Source organism: Peromyscus maniculatus, chromosome 5, assembly GCF_049852395.1.
Source record: "Peromyscus maniculatus bairdii isolate BWxNUB_F1_BW_parent chromosome 5, HU_Pman_BW_mat_3.1, whole genome shotgun sequence".
NCBI classification, from domain to species: domain Eukaryota; kingdom Metazoa; phylum Chordata; class Mammalia; order Rodentia; family Cricetidae; genus Peromyscus; species Peromyscus maniculatus.
This window is the reverse complement of record NC_134856.1, coordinates 22,026,530-22,044,207: the sequence shown is the minus strand read 5'-3', so window position 1 is coordinate 22,044,207 and position 17,678 is coordinate 22,026,530. Positions and strand designations below refer to the sequence as shown.

General features: G+C 52.9%; 1 protein-coding gene across 2 annotated transcripts in view; it reads right to left on the bottom strand.

Moving 5' to 3' along the window:
• The window catches only part of Cacna1a (calcium voltage-gated channel subunit alpha1 A), a 328,905-nt gene that overhangs the window by 33,311 nt on the left and 277,916 nt on the right, over nucleotides 1-17,678 (bottom strand). For both annotated transcript variants that reach the window (XM_076571863.1, XM_076571864.1), the window contains 5 exons: nucleotides 15,694-15,804; nucleotides 9,702-9,785; nucleotides 2,557-2,673; nucleotides 2,209-2,274; nucleotides 1,992-2,107 (listed from right to left, as the gene is read on the bottom strand). In XM_076571863.1, coding sequence (XP_076427978.1) covers nucleotides 1,992-2,107; nucleotides 2,209-2,274; nucleotides 2,557-2,673; nucleotides 9,702-9,785; nucleotides 15,694-15,804 — 494 coding nt within the window. The remainder of the gene's footprint in view (nucleotides 1-1,991; nucleotides 2,108-2,208; nucleotides 2,275-2,556; nucleotides 2,674-9,701; nucleotides 9,786-15,693; nucleotides 15,805-17,678) is intronic.

The following is a 17,678-nucleotide window of genomic DNA, read 5'->3' as shown; positions in this document are numbered from 1 at the left end:
TAAGACTTCAGACTTTGGCTCACTGAAGGACTACTTGCACTCAAGAGAGATAAGCCTATTTTATTTTTTTTTAAACTAAAAATTTAAAATTCTGGGCTGGAGAGATGGCTCAGTGTTAAGAGCACTGACTGCTCTTCCAGAGGACCGAGTTCAATTCCCAGTACCCACATGGCAGCTCACAACTGTCTGTAATTCCAGTTCCAGAGGACCCAATATCCATGGCAAAACACCAATGTACATAAAATAAAAATAAATAAATTAAAAAAATTTAAAATTCTTCTCTTTCTCTTTCTAGAGCCATCTGGAAGGGACTTCACACGGATTCTAACCAACCCAACAGCTATCATAGTGCCTGAAAATAGATCCTAAGTTCATCACTGTTGAATCAGGCCATGAAGGCCAAAGGAAAATGGAGGGGAGCCCTGTAGACGGATGCTCTTGCGAGCCCACCCAGAGATCCTAAGGGACATGATCAGGACATGTCTTCTGGCTCTCCTGGTCCCTGCCTAGGCTAACCCCTCTTGCGTCTGCTCCTCCCTCACATCTCCTTTCCATGAACCTATCAGGCTTCCTTTCCTCTGGAGGGGTAACTCAAAACTACCACACTTGATACCCCAATTCAGCTGGCAGGAGCCGCCACAAATTCACATCATCATTCAGGGTTACCTCTTCGGGTGGTGATAAGAACAGGAGGTAGAAACTGTCTAGGTAATTTAGGATGAAAAGACCCCAAAGTAAACAGATTCTTTCTTGGCTAAAAGCCAAAAACATCCCTGTGCTTCTTAGCAGTTCCATCCTTATCAGAGACCAGATATCCGGCGCTGGCTGGTCTTAAGTGAACCCGACACACACTTCAGCTGAACCTCCATTGAGAAAATGCCTCCATAAGATGCAGCTGTAAGGCATTTTCTTAATTAGTGATCGAAGCGGGAGGACCCAGCCCATTGTGGGTGGTGCCACCCCTGGGCTGGTGGTCCTGGGTTCTATAAGAAAGCAGGCTGAGCAAGTCACGGGGAGCAAGCCAGTAAGCAGCTTCCTCCATGGCCTCTGCATCAGCTGCTCCTCCAGGTTCCTGCCCTGACTCCCTTCAATTACGGACTAGGATGTGGAAGTGTAAACCAAATAAACCCTTTCCTCCCCAACTTGCTTTTGGTCCTGGTGCTTCACTGCAGCAGTAGAAGCCTGACTAAGACAACGCAGGGAATGTCTGTTGAGGCAAATCTCCTGGTCAAGAGAACACTTCCCATCTAGGGTAAAAACCTCATACTCTAGCTGGCCCAGGTCCATCAGTTGGTGAAGGGACCTTTCTACAGGAAGGTGGGCTTACTGTGAACCACACTTAAGCCATAACTTGGTATAACAATGGTTTACTGTTACTAGAAACTTCAAATGGTCGATATTTGTTGGCTAGGTTTGCGGGAGGAGTGTAAGAAAGGGGAACTGTGAGAAACGTTTTTGGCTTTCTGTGGAAGAATTCAGCCCAGCGAGGGCTCACGTTTCCTCAAGCTTCCTTTCCTCCTCTGCACCAGCTTGTGAAGTAAAGTTGCCACCAATGGAACAGTCACGACCTCTGTCAGGGACGAGACAGGAGCGACCTTGGGTCTGATATGCTTGCTAGACCAGTTGGGTCTTGTTGCATGCTTTTCACAAATAGAACTGTCTTGTTTTGTTAGCGTATTCTTTTGTGGGACACAGATTATTTCTTGTTTCTAACATCCGTAAGACAGGGTCTCACAAATGCTCCCATCTCAAAGCTGGTCAGGAGGCTTCGACTAGGTAACAGCAGGAATATTCCTTCTGTGCTGCTTCTACCCTGCCGGGGTCCTTGTCCCCAGCGCTATTGGGAAGAGGAGGAGAGCTGGGCAGACTTAAGTTCACCCCAACTCTAAGAGTCAGAGGGACTAGTCCTCAGTCAGAAGAGTAATGAACACACAGGATGAAGACAGGTTCAAACCCAACCCATAAAGAAGCACGGACCCCCACCCCCTCACCGGAAGAGAAGCATTAGCGCCTGGAAGAAGGTCCGGAAGTTATTGTGCTCAGTAATTTGGAACTCATCCTCGTCGCTGTCCTCGTCTTCCCCATCAATGCCGATGTTGCCAAACACCTGGAGAGTTGGAGGGTGACTGGGGCAGCCACAGGGACTCTGGCTCCCTCTGAGGCAGGCTCCCCTCCCGCAGCCCTGGTACCCCAAGGGTGCGGGATCACCTGCATCCCGATGATGGCGTAGATGAAGAAGAGCATGGCGATCAGCAGGCAGACATATGGTAGGGCCTGGAGGGAAGGAAGGCAATGAGGAGGGGTGCCAGGCAGCTATTGCTCTGAGCTGCCCGCACTGGGTCAGGCGGTCACGCTGGGGTCTGGATCGAGGCCCTCAGAGTTCTGCAGACACTGGGCGCAGACCTTAGACAGGGTCGTGCATTAACCTCTTTCGGCTTGGTTTCCTCATTTCGCCCAGAGCTAGGGGGTCTGCTCTGGCCTGGACCAGCAGCAGCAGCAGGGGCAGCAGCAGGGGCAGCAGCAGGGGCAGCAGCAGGGGCAGCGGCTTGGGCTCACCTTGAAGGACTGCACGAAGGTCCAGAGGAGAATACGGATGGTGTAACCCTGCCGGAGGAGTTTGATGAGTCGGGCGGCACGGAAGAGGCGGAGAAAGCTCAGGTTGATGAAGTTATTCTGAGGAGACGAGGAAGAGAGGTGACCATCCACCCCCCCTGCGGAGTTTAGAGTAGTCAACACTCACAGAGGCCCCTACACGAAGCCAACCAATAGGAAAAAAGCAAGCCACACCCCAAATAAGGAGGGAGAGGAGAGAAAGCACCATTAATGCAATAGAGCAGAGGGGAACTTTAAAAAAGTGGGGTGGGGGAGGGCGGGTGGGGAAGGAAGAGATATCAACTCAAAAGCTTAAGCCCACCCAGCCAGGTCCACTCACAAGTGGGGAAAGGGTGGGGGCAGGAGGAAGGAACAGGGTTGGGGAGAAAATAACAAAAGAGCACGGAAAAGAAAATAATACATCCGAATCATCCAATCAGGAAAAAAATCGAGATGGTTTTTATTTCTCCCAACAACCAAATGCACTGAGACGGTAGGACACAAGCGGGTCAATTGCAGTACCCAGCACACGAGTACGAAGCACAGACGCGGGCCGGGTGGGGGGAGGGCGCCAGCACACGCAGGCCTAGGGGGCAAGTGCGGTCCGAGGGCATGTTACGCTCGCTCGGGCCAGAAATGCATCTGTCCTGGGACTCACCGGGCACCCTGCCCTGCCCTGCCCTGCCGAGCTGCCCACCCGCTCCGGCCCGCCCTGACCTCACCCCACGGCCCAGAGGGGCAGCGGCTGGAGCCAATGGGGAGAAGCGGAAGGGCATCTTTTCTTACCCCCTTGGCGAGCGGGAATGGGGAGGACGGGAGGGAGCTGGGGCTGTTCGGCTGCAGGGTGAGTCCTCGCTGCCCGCTGAGTCGGAGAAGATGCATTAGGGGCCCTTTTCCCCCCTCTCAGGGATGGCTTCTCAGCTTCTGGGGCTGGGTGGTGTCTCGGGACCAGGCCTGCGGGAAGCAGGAAGGTCTGAGCTCCCGGGGCGAGTGAGCTCTGATCAGCCCAGGGCCCACCAAGGGGCCAGTGCTGGGGGTGGGGAGGTGAAGCTATCCTTGGCCCCAGGACTTCCCTAGGTGGACCCTTCCTGTCCTCCAAACCCAGGTCTAGTCGCTGCCTCTGCGGCCTCCCACCCAGGCTGTTAGAGTGGGATGAGGCTGGCTGGAAACTGTGGGCAAGGCCCAGGACTCTCCAGGGCGCTTCAGGGGAGGCTGGTGAAGGGCGAGAAGTGACCCAATATAGCCAATGAAACTAATTTGTCGGCCCGAGCTTTTTTTTTTTTAAATAAAAAAGTTGCTAATTTAAAAAATCAGATTTTGCCTACCAATCTGGCTTTTTGGCTCCCCAGGCCTCTCACATCTGACCCTGGAGTCTGGCTACATGCTCTCCAGTTTCCTAATCTCTCTGGTAATTGGCCACAGAGCATTTGAGTTTTCTGCCTGGGGACCACATGGTCATTCCCAGCAGGCATGAAGCAGGAGGGCAAGGGGTCTCTGGCCAGAAGGGGGCTTACTGGTGTGCCAGTCTAAGGATTTGTAGGAGTTCTGGATACAGGTCAGGAGGCAAGACTGAATGAGATCTAATGATGACGGCTTTGACAACGGCATCCTTGTGGTCTGTCACATGTCTCTAATGAATTATTTGTTTATTGCAACAGGGTTGTGCAATCACGCAGGCTGGTCTTGAATTTGAGATCCTCCTGCCTCAGACTCCCGAGTGCTAGGATTACAGGGGCATCACTATGCTTTGTCTTTGGGCAGTGAATTATATGTTTAACCTACTTCCCTTTAGTGGACCTGTGCCTTGAGCTAGCTCTGGCTTGGAAGCTGAGAGGCAGTGACTGGAGTTTGGAGAATTTCTGAGGCTGGTAAGAGGCCTCTGGGGTAAAAGACTTGATTCTAGGGTTTCTGGGATGGAGAATAAGCCTTGGGCTCCTGCATTGGGACACTGTTGGGCCCAATCATTGTCAGCCTGTTCCAAAAGACTCATACAAGCCTGCAAACCTAGCTAAGAGTCTGTCACCCACCATGCCCAGCTGACCTGATGCCTGGTCCTGCCTAGCCACCCAGCTCCACTGGGGGTGGGACCACCGACCAAGAAGTAGTCCCAGCCCTTTCCCTCAGCCCTCCAGAGATCAAGCCATCCCTTCAGTGGGGCGGGTCATAACATGTGGGCTCGGCCGACCATGCAGAGGCAGGGGTTCATAGGAGCAGTTTGAGGCTGGGCCAAACTGGCACATGCAGAAGCAGGGATCTAGCAGCCGCTGAGCATGCGCACACATGAGGAAGGAGGGGTAGGGACTGGAGAAGTCAGGGGTCTTAGGCCTCATCTGCTCCTCCAGCTCTTCCTGGGTCTGCATGGAGTCCTGTCAGCACACGGAACTCCCAAGAGGAGTCCTCTTTCTACTCAGACCCCACCCTGTGCTCCAGGCTGAGCGGCAGCGGAGGATGCAGGCTCAGGTGTGTGTGGCATCCTGGTCCTTGCGCTCTCTTCCAGTGACATGCTCAAGGGCAGGTGTCTCTTGGGTTTGTAGAAAGACATGGGCACCACTCCAAACTACCTATAGATGTGAGCCTTTCCTCAGGCCCCAGGCCCCGAACTGGGGTTCTTCTGCGGCATCCGAAGGGCGTCTCAGACTCCATCTGGCTAGAGGTGTTCTCCCCAAAACCCTGGCCTCCTTCCACTCCCTAACTTCCATCTCTAGTTTTCCAGAGACACCCGGCTCAGCCCCTCCCCAGGCCCTGGAGAGTCCCGTGCCCCCCCCTTCCATTCTCGATGTCCCTGTCACCTCCCCTGGGGCTTCCTGGCAATCTTGTCTGATCAGTCCCAGAAGTGCTCTTGATTCAAATCCTGGCAGATCTATTTACTGCTCAGGATGAAGCCTAGATGCCCCGTCCCTTCATCTTTCTGAACCAGCCTTTCTCTCTGCTGTACCCAAATCCTCTCACTTGCAGACCTTGACCTCTGCACACTCCTGCCCACAGGGCGGGGGGGGGGGGGGGGGGGGCGGCAGAAGGCCTTCTAATGTTGCCTGTTCTTCCAGCAGTGAAGTTACACTTTCCAGTAGAATCGGGGTTGGAGGACCAAAGTCTGCCTCCCCCTACTTCACAGCAGCCAAGCAGGGTGGCAATGGGGGCGACAACCTGCCCCTTTATTAGTGGCACCTAACAGGGCCCCATTTGTGTCTGCTGGATGAATGCATGTTTACTGTGGGCACACCTCCGGAGGCCCTTCAGTGTGTCTCCAGGAGGTGAGCAGGCAGGGATGGGGAATCATGGCTACTAAGGGTTGCAAAGGGGCAAGGAATGTGGTGGGAGCAGATGTGGTGTACCAACAGGGCTGTGTGCGTGGGAGGCACATGCACGTGTGGGATCTCCAGGTTAATATCAGATGTCTTTGCTGGTTCTCTCTCTCTCTCTCTTTTAAATCTGGGACAGAGTTACTGTAGCTCTGGCTGGACTGGAACTTGCTATGTAGATCAGGCTGGCCTCAGACTTCAATCTGCTAGCCTTAACCTTCTGAACACTGAGATCACAGCTCTGTTCCACCACTATGTCAGCTCTGGGATGTGAGTGGGATGGAGAATCTGGTCACACCCTGGGTCCTAGAGGAGGGAGAACATTCCTTTCTTGCCAAGGACACAAACCCTTTGGAGCCGAAGCTCCGATCCAGAGTCCAATAAAACCAACCAGAGGGAGCTCTAGGAAAGGGGAGGAAGAGAGGACGGGAGACGGACAGAGGCGGGGTGGGCGGGGCATGCAGTGCAGTCACAGTTAATGTAAGGCATTTACACTTCAGAAAGAGGTAACACCAACCGGATTCTAGATGCAGATGTTGAAGATGGAGGGGGAGCGGGCGGGGGCAGTTGGGGAGGCGATTCAGCGTTTTTGTTTTTGTTTTAATTTAATTTTTTAGGTGGATTTGTAACCAGTGCCAAAAAACCAATGGGTTTCGGTTCCCGGGCGGGGAGTGGGGTGGCAGTGGCGGTGGCGGTGGGTTGGGAGGTAAGTCATTGGTGTATGGACACACAGACCACGTCATGGGTGAACAAATGGATTTCATAGTGCATTTTGATTGGATGAGTTTTTCAGACGGCGTTGCGCCAGTACACAGTTTAAACAGCAGGCATGGAGAGAGACAAGACAAGAAACACAGTCATTATCCATCGCGCACGGGCAAACCCGCCCCCAGCCAAGCCTGGGCACAACATTAAAGCCCAGGGCTGTGCTAGCATTTTAGCCTCGAGACCCCCAGGGAACTAACTGCCCTCCTAGCTCAGCTTGGCTCTAGCCTCAAGGATAGTGGCCTTACCTGGGTCCCAGACAGGGGCTACCAGCATCTAGCACAGGGTGAGGACAGGTCATATGCCTACCCATCATCTTCCCCTCAAAACGGTGGTGTCTCAGGGAAGCTTGACTGCACACCAAAGTACACTCATGGGAACAATAACAATGGTAATAATAATAACCACTGGGAACGGAATTTTGTGGCCGGTTTTATGCCAAGCACCTCAGGAGGTGACTGTGTGTGTACTACTGTGGTTTAGGTGCAGGGTCTCCCACAAGCAAACCTGAGCTCTACCACTGAGTCACACACCCAGACCCTCACCAGTGGGTGGGGTAGGGTTTCAAGGCATGTGCTCTGCCACGGAGCCATGCCCCTACCCCTCACTGTAGACGGGGGCTCTACATTACTTGTACTTCCAGCCTACTTCCTTTCATCTTTGTTTTTGTTTTTGTTTTTCGAGACAGGGTTTCTCTGTAGTTTGGGTGCCTGTCCTGGATCTCACTTTGTAGACCAGGCTGGCCTGGCCTCGAACTCACAGAGATCCAACTGGCTCTGCTTCCTGAGTGCTGGGATTAAAAGCCTGTGCCACTGCTGCCTGGCCCTTTAATCTTTTAAAATTATATTTTATTTATTTTGTGTGCCTGTGTGGGTCCCAGGGATCGAACTCAGGTACTGTGGTGGTTTAAATGAGAATGGCCCATAGGCTCATATATTTAAATACTTGGTCTCCAGATGGTGGAACAGTTTGAAAAGGATTAGGAGGGGTGGCCTTGTTGGAGGAGATCTGTCACTTGGGGGAGTAGGGCTTTGAGGTTTCAAAAGCCCAAGTCCTTCCCCGGTAGTTCCTGCTCTCTCCCGTGGGCCTCATGTAAGTTCTCCAGATACCTCCCTAGCTCCACGCCTGTGCGCCTGCTTACACGCTCCCTGCAACAATGGTCATGGACTCTACTACCTACAGGAGCTCTGAGCCTTCAATTAAACGCTTCTTTTACAGGTTGCATTGGTCACAGTGTCTCGTCACATCAATAGAAAAGTAACTTAAGACACCTTAACCCACGGAGCCATCTTGGTGGCCTGTTATTGACTGGTCCTCTCTAGAGCAGAAGCCCTTTGGGTCAGGCACTGCTGTTTCATCTTGCTTTTTGCTCTGTCTCTAGTACCTATAACTCTGCTGGAAACAGCAGGTGCCCAATATGTGCCTGCCTAAGGCCGAGTGGGTCTGAGTTGTGTATGGAATTGATGAAGTGGCGGCATTATCCCTGCTGCCTAAGGGACGATATGACAAGAGCCATTTGGGTGGTTGGGAGCGCTGTTTGGCTACTGTAATGGTCTACATGTCTCTGAACTGGCCTCCATCTGTCCCCATCCTACCTGCTAGAGTAAGCAGTCGGGATCAGACCTGTGGATGTCTGGAAGTTTCAACTAACTCCTTCCACGTGCCCTGCTGGGGAGCAGACAGCTCCTCCCAACCTCTGACCCCAAAGGAACATTGTCTCAAGGCTGTCCTGACACTCCCTTCTGAAGGCCCTGGAAGTGCCAGCCTTGCAGGAGTAGGCAAATGGTTAAGTCTGTTCTGGGACTTCCAGAGCTTGCAGGAGTCAGTCAGGCCTTGCCTCCTGGTGCTGGGTGTCAAGTACCCTGCTGTGTGGACTGAGACAGCTCGATCCTGCCCATCCATCCCATGCAGGGTCAGCAAGGGGCACTGGTGGGAGAGGATGGGGAGGCAGGGTCTCTCCGCATTGTTCTCTGCTGCCTGCCACCCTGGTCTGTGTCCAGCCATTCCACTTCAGCATGATGGCTGGGCGTTTGGATACCCTGGGATCCTTCACTCACCCTCTTGGACTTGCTCTTCAGTTCCTTCAGTCTAACCCTTGAGACAATTCTCCTGTGCACTGAGCCCAGACTCTCAATGGGAGCCAGTTCATATGAAGTGCTTGGTACAATATTCTAAATGTGTTTTTTTGTTTGTTTGTTTTGGTTTTGGGGGTGAGGAAACCAACCCAGGGCCTTACACAGGCCAAGCCAGCAGTCTGCTGCTGGGTCACACTCCCAGTCCAGTTATTATTATTTCCATTGTCATTGGGGGGGGGGACCCACCCCACCACTGGCCTGGGCATTGATGGTTTGCTGGTGCCTTCCTGTCCCTGGGAGGATCTTCTACTGTCCCCTTAGTTTCCTGAGGGCTCCCAAGTCTGGGCTCACTGGCTTATGGCCAAGGACAAGGTCTGGAAGGGGAATTCTGGGGCCCTGGATTTCCTTGAAAAGGGATAAGGACAATGTGTCCCGAGAGCTCAGGATCTGCCCCCCTTTCCCTATTTGGAAGGGGTGGTAGAGGGCTCCTGTTCCAGGGACTACCCTAAGGCTTTGACAGTGCTATTCCCAACAGGCTAGCAGGGGTCAGTGGAACCCAACCTTGTGGACCGGCTGGAGCAGGCGCTGAGCTCTATTCGCCTTTAAACGGATCAGTTCTCAGTGTAGCGGACTGCATTACTTATCCTAAGCCATACTCTTTGTTCATAATTTCACCAGCCACCAGGCAGGGAAGCGCACTTCTCAGCCCTGCCCTATGTCCTGGCTTTGGACACACCCATCTCCCCTCACTGAGACCTTAAGGGGCTGTCTTTGCACCCCCAAATCACCACCCAGAAAAACTCTTCACACTCACTCCCCATCTCCGCTCCCCCCTGTGCTTCCCGCCAAGCACTGGTCGTAGCCCACTGTGCCCACCAGGAACCGCTGCTTCTGGACCCCCTTCCTGCCACCTCCCACTACTTCAGCCCGAGTCCCGAGTCCCCGAGAGAGAAGCTGGCGGGAGACTTACCCCAAACTCGGTGACGAGGATGTCTGTGATGCTGCCCAGAACAGTCACAAAGTCGAAGATGTTCCAGGCATCGCGGAAATAATTCTAGAACAGGGACCCACAAAACAAAGATGCCAACAGAGGACTCTGTGCCCTCACTCCCCAAGGCCAGAAGGGGCATCCTGGGGCATGACAAATGTGTGGGAAGAGCAGCTCCATGTCATCAGAGCCCTCTGCCTTGAACCCTGATCCTGACAGCTTGCCCCAGACGGGATTCAGGGACCTGCCTCTGCTCTGCTGGGCCCATCTTTTGAACATTTCCCAAAGTTCTTCAAGTGCCCAGGACATCACGGAATTCCTCAAAGACACTAGGGGTGGTGGCAGTGAGACGCTGTGATGTGAACAGGCTTCCTGCCCGTGGCCAGCAGCCACGGTGCAGTTAGAGTCAGTGTTGAAAGGAGGCTCAGGGGAGCCCAGTGTCTGTATTCAGGGCCCCATTAAGTTTATGGCCACTGTCTAAGAGGACAGCCTCTGAGTTCAGATCCCATCTCTACTACCAGAGCTGTGTGGCTGTGGGTAAAGTGCTTAACCACTCTGTGTCTCTGTTTCCTGATGTGGGTGAGAAGGACAAGAGAGGACATTGGAACAGGGCTTCCTGGCTGCTGAGGCTGCTGTGAGCAAAGCTAGTGCTGTTGGCCGGTGAGAGCCTCCAGCATCTCTGTGTCTCCGTCTCTGTGGGCTGCACACACACATGTCCGCGTGGGTGTGGAGGCTAGAGGTCAACTTCAGATGCTCTTCCTCAGGAGACACCCATTGTTCTTTGAGACAGGGTCTCTCGCTCACCTGGAGCTCACAGACTCAGCTAGGCTGGCTGGCCAGCGAGCCCCATGGATCTCCCTGATTACCTCCCCTCGCTACGGGTGCGCACCGCCAGGTCTGGCTTTCACGTGACTTCTAAAAATTGAATTATTATGTCTTTGTGTGGGTGTCTGATTCCCCGGAGCTGAGGCCACAGGCCGCTGGGAGGGCTTCACGCGGGCGCTGGGGATCAAACTCAGGTCCTCACGCTCGCACAGCCAACACTTTATAAAGCGGTCCATCTCCCTGGCCCTGAGCCCAGAGCTCTCCTAACCCTGTGCCAGCTGGCTGTTCCGGGGGGGCTGGATCCCCAAGTAACCAGGAGGTAACCTCCCCCCCCCCCCCCGGCTTTCTTTGTTGACAGAAGCCTCAGATTCAGGGGACGTGTGTTACAGTGACCTCCCCTGACCGACCCATGTCCCAGCTCTGTACTGGTTCAAGACGTGCATTATCAGGCTGCGTTCTTATCCCAGGTTCATAGCCTCGAATCTCCAGAGAGCCCTCTTGCTCCGACAAAAAAATCACATGTGAGCAGCTTTTCCCTTGTCCTTCTGCCTCATTGGGAAGGCTCCAGAGCCGGGAGTTCCTGGGCCGTCAGATCATGGGTATGCATGAAGCACAGTTTGCAGTTTGATAGGCAGTATGTGCTCAACAGGTGAGTGCTGGGGTACACTTGCCTGGAGGGAATTCAGGTCCCGGTGGCACTTCTGATATTTGGGCCTAACCTTCCCTCATATACCATCACTGGCTTTCTTGACTGTCTCCCAGGGTCAGGCCCTGGCTGCAGTTCTTGATTGACAGCCCCTGGGTGCTCAATACACTTCCCTCCTCAGAGATCCCTGCTGGTGACTGTGCTCTCTGCTGCCACCTGGAGGCCTCAGGTGGAACGGAGCCCCACGCGCTGACTGCATTGTAAGACAGGCTCCACTGTGGGCAGTGGGGTCCCTGTCCTTGACTCTTCTCCTCTCCTGCCCTTTCGGGAGTCGTCACCTCCCAGGTAGGTTCTTTGCATTTAACCCTCATTTCAGACTCCGCTGAATGAGGGGAATACTCAATGAAGGCAACCTCTAGGTGTTTGGCCACTGATCTTCAGCTCAGGATCCTGTCACCTGAATGTCACATGAGGAATTTCAGGCTTTCCGTGAAAGTCTCCTAAAGAATCGACACTGTAAGGGTGTGGAGCCTCAGCCCTGCACAGTGGAAGACTGGCTGAGAAGAAGGTAGCTCCTCTCAGTAGCGGGAGGCCAATGTTCCAGCTCTGGTTTCTTAGAAGTGCCAACAAGGGCAAAGATACAGAGGGATTGGGTGGGATCCACTCAGGTGGAGGGGGATGTGAATCCATGTTAGGTTAAGCTGGGAGCTGACACCTTCCTGTGATCACCAAGAACCATTCTCCATGCTTCTTCTGTGGAGCACAGCTCACAGGAGACATGGGACTTCCTGGTCATGCTCTCCTTCCTGCAGGGACCTAGCATGGACACAATTCAGTGCCCCATTGCTCAGGCTACCCCTTACAGAGCTTTCTGGGAATACTTGTTAAAAATACGTTTGAAGTCGGGTTTGATAGTGCATGCCTTTAATTCCAGCACTCTGGAGGCAGCGGTAGAGCCAATCAGCCAGGGCTGTACAGTGAGACCTCGTCTCAAAAAAGACCAAAAGAAACCAAAACCCACAAGACTGGGCTGGCATGGTGCTGCCACTTGTAAACTCCAGTACTCAGAAGGCCGAGGCAGGGAAATTGAGAGTTTGAGGCCAGCCTGGGCTACACTGTGAGTCTATAAAAACATAACCAGAAAACTAAGTTTTGGGGCTGTTACCCAACAACATGGAACTTCTGGAGGGGGGTCTGGGACACATTCAACTTGAAGACATTTGCCCATGTGCTGCTGGTGTGTGTGTGTGTGTGTGTGTGTGTGTGTGCGCGCGCGCGCGCGCGTGCATGTGTACACGCCCACATGTGAATTTGGCCACACCTGTGGATGTCAGAGCCTAAAGGTCAATCTAGGGTGTCTTTTGAGACAGGGTCTCTCAGACACTGGTCTGGAGCTTGCTAGGCTCTCTGGCTAGTGAACCCCAGGAGTCCTCCCTAGTGCTGGGGTTACAGATATGCCCACCACACGTCTTTTCGGATGCTAGTGTCTGAATGCACACTTATGTGGCAAGCACTGCACTGACTGAGCCGTCTGCAACCCCCATGAGCTTTATTTTCACCCTTTCTAGTATTTATAGAGTGCCCATTCCCTGCCAGGCTTCACGGGTATTCCTTGGATGAACAGCCTGAGACAAGGACTGAGTGCCAATAACTGATTTGGGAGGTGACCCCAAGAAGGGCAGCCCTGATATGCATTATTGGGTTTGACGCTACCAGGGACTCTGCTGAAGGAGTGACCCCTTCTAGTTACAATCAGGTGATACACCCTGTGGAAGGGGGGCAGACTTGGAGTCCAGGCTTTTCTGGTGTTCAAGACCTCAAGTAGCTCAGTTAGCCAAGGTGAGGACTCTGTCCTGGAGGCTGGCCGAGCCCGCCGGGAGCCCTCCAGGAGGACGGAACCAGGAGACAACAGTGGGCAGTTCACATGCACCTCTAAGAAGTCCTCAACACAACAACTGCACGCTACACTTTGAGTCCTTGAGGCCAAGAGGCCGGGTCATCAGCCCGTGGTGTCCACAGGAGGTGGTGTGAATTTAAGAGGTGGGGCCTAGTGAAAGGGAGTGAGGTCGAAGGCCGCGTGGTCTCCATGACTGGGGGGGGGGGTGAAGCCCTTCCCTGTCCCTCCTCTCCCCCACTCACTGCTGCTGCTGTTTTGTTTCTGAGACAGTGGTTCACTCCGTAGCCTTGGCTGGCCTGGAGCTCACGGGCTGGTTTCAAACTCACAGAGATCCTCCTGCCTCTCCCTTCAGAGTGCCGGGATTAAGGGTGAGCACCACCACACTGACTGTACATAATAGGTCTTTTTGGTGGGGGCAGGGTCTCATGTAGTCCAGGTTGGCCTTAAACTCCTGATTCTATTTCTTCAGCCTCTCGAGAGCTGGGATTCCCAGTGTGCATCTCAAAGTCTGGCTCACCACCTGCGCTCTGAAAGAACACAAGCTAAATTTCAAGATATCTATGAGCCTTCTAAAGCCCTACAAAAATAGTGAGTTTTCCTTTTCTTTCTTTTTCTTTGGCTTTGTCTTGCTATCTAGCCATGGCTGGCCTGAAGCTCACTATGTGAACCAGGCTGGCCTTGAACTTGTAAGCCTCCTGATTCAGCCTTCAGTGCTGAGGTTACAGGTGCATGCTGCCAGGCTTGATTTAAAAACACTTAATACTTCTGTGTCAAATGGATGCTATTAGAAATACATCATGAGTTTGGTAGGGGCTGGGCCAGAGACCCACAGGGGAAGGCTAGGTAGCCAGTGACTGGGAGGTGCTGGATTCCCATGAGAGGAAGCAGGCCACCAGGGCCAGCCAGCTCCTTTCCCTTGCTCTTGGCTTCCGGCTGCCATGAAGTGGGTACTCTGCTCCACCTCATTCTCTATCATGTCCAGTGGCCTTCCCACAGGCCCAAAGGCAATGGGGCTGAAATGCCATGGGCTGAAACCTCGGAAACTCTGAACCAAAGATAAACCTTCCCAGCTTAGTAAGATGGATCTCTCAGCATCTGTCACAGCCACAGGACACTGACACATCAAGATGAAAGCAGGCACTCCAGTTCAGTTAGGAGCTGGTGAAAGTGAGGGTGTGGCTTCCCTGCGTAACTTCACAGTCCCTCTACCTCCTCATCACTTCCCTGGGGGAGCTGAGTGCCTCAGATGAAGACTAGGCCACCAGTGTAGACAAAACACTTAGCAGGGCATGATACACCGTTAAAAGAAAAATTCACCTGGATGAAAGAGACAATTTTAGAAATCACGGCATGGCTGTGCCTGATAGCACAAGGCTGCCTGTCATACCAACTCTGGGGAAGCTGACACATGGAGATTGCAAGTTCAAAGCCGGCACTGAGGGAGGGAGGGTCAAAGCAAGGCCGGTCTGGGCCTCTTTTCCCATTTGTGGACATATGTGTGCGTGATCCTGTGTATGCACGCACCTGGATTTGTATGGGTGTAGGCCAGAGAACAGACTCAAGAGTCATGTTCAGGAACGCTGCCTGCCACCTTGGAGACAAGGTTTCCCGCTGTCTGGACTGTCAGGCCAGGGAGCACAGGGCCCTCCATCCTCTACCCTCCGCCCCGCCAGTGCTAGGATCACGAGTGCATGCCACCATACCCAGGTTTCTTTTTTTGGTGTGGGGAGAGGGGGGGGGGTCTAGGGACTGAATTCCTCATGCTTTTGAGGCAGGCACTTTATTGATTGAGCCATCTCTCAGCTTTCAGCCTGGGTAACGTAGTGAAACTCTGTCTCAGAATGAAGTCAGGGGACAGAGACGGCTCAGCAGTTAGGAGCACTGGCTGCTCTTCCAGAGGACCTGGGTCCAATGACCAGTACCCACACAGCAGCTCCCAACTCTCCATAATTCTACTCCCAGGGGATTCGCTGACCTCTTCTGGCTTCCGAGGGCACCAGGCACACATGTGGCACATGCATGTACGCACGCACGCGCACACACACACACACTAACGCACGTAAATAAAATTAATTACAAAGTCAAGATGAAGTAAAACGACAGTGGGGTGGGTCCTGGGATTCCACTCTGGTGTCTGTGCACTGCGCCGTGAGATCTGCTGGGCTTCGGTCAAAACTGCTCGCTTCCTTCCTTTCTTCTCCTACCTCCCTTCCATCCTTTCTGTCTTTACTTCTGACATGTCTTACTCTGCCCCAGGCTGGCCTTGAATTCCAGAGTCTCTTGCCTCAGCCTTCCAAATACTGGGGTGACAGGTGTCCTCCACCAGGCCTGGCCGGTGTGACTACTAGAGACTTGTCCTCTGTGGTTGTGGTTTTCTGACATCAGAACCTCTGACTGGGTCATCTGGAGGACAGCCGAATACATTACCACTAGCTCCCGGCAAATCTGGATTGGCCTCCCTGGTACTTATTTCTAGGTCAGCACAAAGCTGTGCAGTTGGGCGTGGGCCTTCGCTGGGGACCAGGTCTTGGGGCCCAGAGCACACACTTCTCCCGTACCCTGAGCCTATGTGTTCCCGCTGCCCACTACCCTCAGGCCCCACGTACCAAAATCCCAAAGGCCATGACTTTCAGCACACACTCGAGAGAGAAGAGCGAGGTGAAGACGATGTTAAACACTCGGAGGGCGTTTTCGTAGGCCACAGACGCTCCGTAGAACTAGAAGAGAAGAGAGGCAGAGAATCAGTGGCCTGGCTAGGAGCCAGGCTGCGGTCCGACCTAAGGGCCCAGAGAGGGCAACAGCTCAGCAAAGCCCTGGGTCGTAAGACAGGGTCTCGGTCTAGCACAGGCTGGCCTCAGAATCATGGTAATGACCCCAGTTCAGCCTCCTAAGTGATGGGATCACACACGTGAGCCATGAGCCACAGCACCAGTCTGTATTTGTGGCCATTTTTATCTGCTCATATGCTCAGAATTTATTTATTTGCCATAAAGCATCTCAATGATACTGTAGCCAAGCTTTCTTGTCAATTAAGAAGGTTTTTGTATTTCCTTTTGTGTTTGTATGTGTGTCTGTGTGTGTCTATGGGCATATATGTTTATATATGTGTGTGTGTGTGTCTATGGGCATATATGTTTATATATGTGTGTGTGTGTCTATGGGCATATATGTTTATATGCGTTTGTGTGTCTATGGGCATATATGTTTATATATGTGTGTGTCTATGGGCATATATGTTTATATATGTGTCTGTGTGTGTCTATGGGCATATATGTTTATATATGTGTCTGTGTGTGTCTATGGGCATATATGTTTATATATGTGTCTGTGTGTGTCTATGGGCATATATGTTTATATGTGTGTGTCTATGGGCATATATGTTTATATATGTGTCTGTGTGTGTCTATGGGTATATGTTTATATATGTGTCTATGGGTATATATGTTTATATGTGTGTGTGTGTCTATGGGCATAGATGTTTATATGTGTGTGTTGTGTGTGTGTGAATGCCTGTAGGCATCCAGAAAGCTTGTGGGTCCTGTAGAGCTGGAGCTACAGGCAGTTGTGAGCTGCCCTGCCCAGGAAATGGGAACCACACTCAGGTCCCCGGGAGGGCAGCTGTGCCTCTTAGCCACTGAGCATCTAGAGCACTCCGCTGGGCATTTATTCTTTGGTGCTAGCAATGGAGTCTACGACCTAATGTGTGCGAAGCAAGTGCTCAGTCTTCGTTATTTTTAAAATTTTAATTGCATATTATTTCGATATTCTGTGTGAATGAACACAGCACACGTGTGGAGGTCAGAGGTCAGCTTGCAGGAGTCAGTTCTCCTCCCCGTGTGGGTCCTGGGGACTGAACTCGGGTCACAGGTCTGGTGCAGGTACCTTAATTACTGAGCCGTCTTGCCAACTCTTTATAGTTTAATTTTGAGACAGGGTTTTACTAAATTGTCCATGTTGGTCTTGTATTTGTGACCCTCCCGTCTCCGCTGCTGACAGCTGGGGTGACAGGCAGGTGCTGTGCTGAGTCCCTGCCTGGCACCATTACTGTTTTTGGTGACCTCCATTGCTCTACTAGTCAAATAATACAAACCGTTTTAAAAAGAGAGAGGAAGGCCTGGGGGTGTGGCCTCCGTGGTACAGTGATGGCCTAGGATCTCTCAGTGAGGGCTGGGAGCATGGCTCAGAGGGGGTGCCCTGCCTAGAACCCCCACTGAGGGTCTGAGAGCCCTGATGCTCCAGAAGCCCCCATCTCCGACCTGTTCCCATGTTCCACCCAGCACACATTTGAGGAGGGTGTCCACTCCTCTCCACGAGACCCCCGCTGAGCCCTAGGGAGCTAGACATCTACTTCCCGAAGATCCGAGACTGGTGGGACCACAGTGTGGGCAGCCGCGGTGAGACTGAGGCACGTGAGGGCAATACCAGAGAACTGCAGAGGCCAGCTCCTGACTTAGTTTAAGGCTTCCAGGAGGAAGGAAGGAGCTGGCCAAGCAGTGTGGTGGGGACGGCATGGCAGACGAGGGAACAGCAGGGAAGGCTCAGTGGTGGCCGGTGTGGTCTGGCTGGGACGCTATGCGAGGGCCTTCCTTGG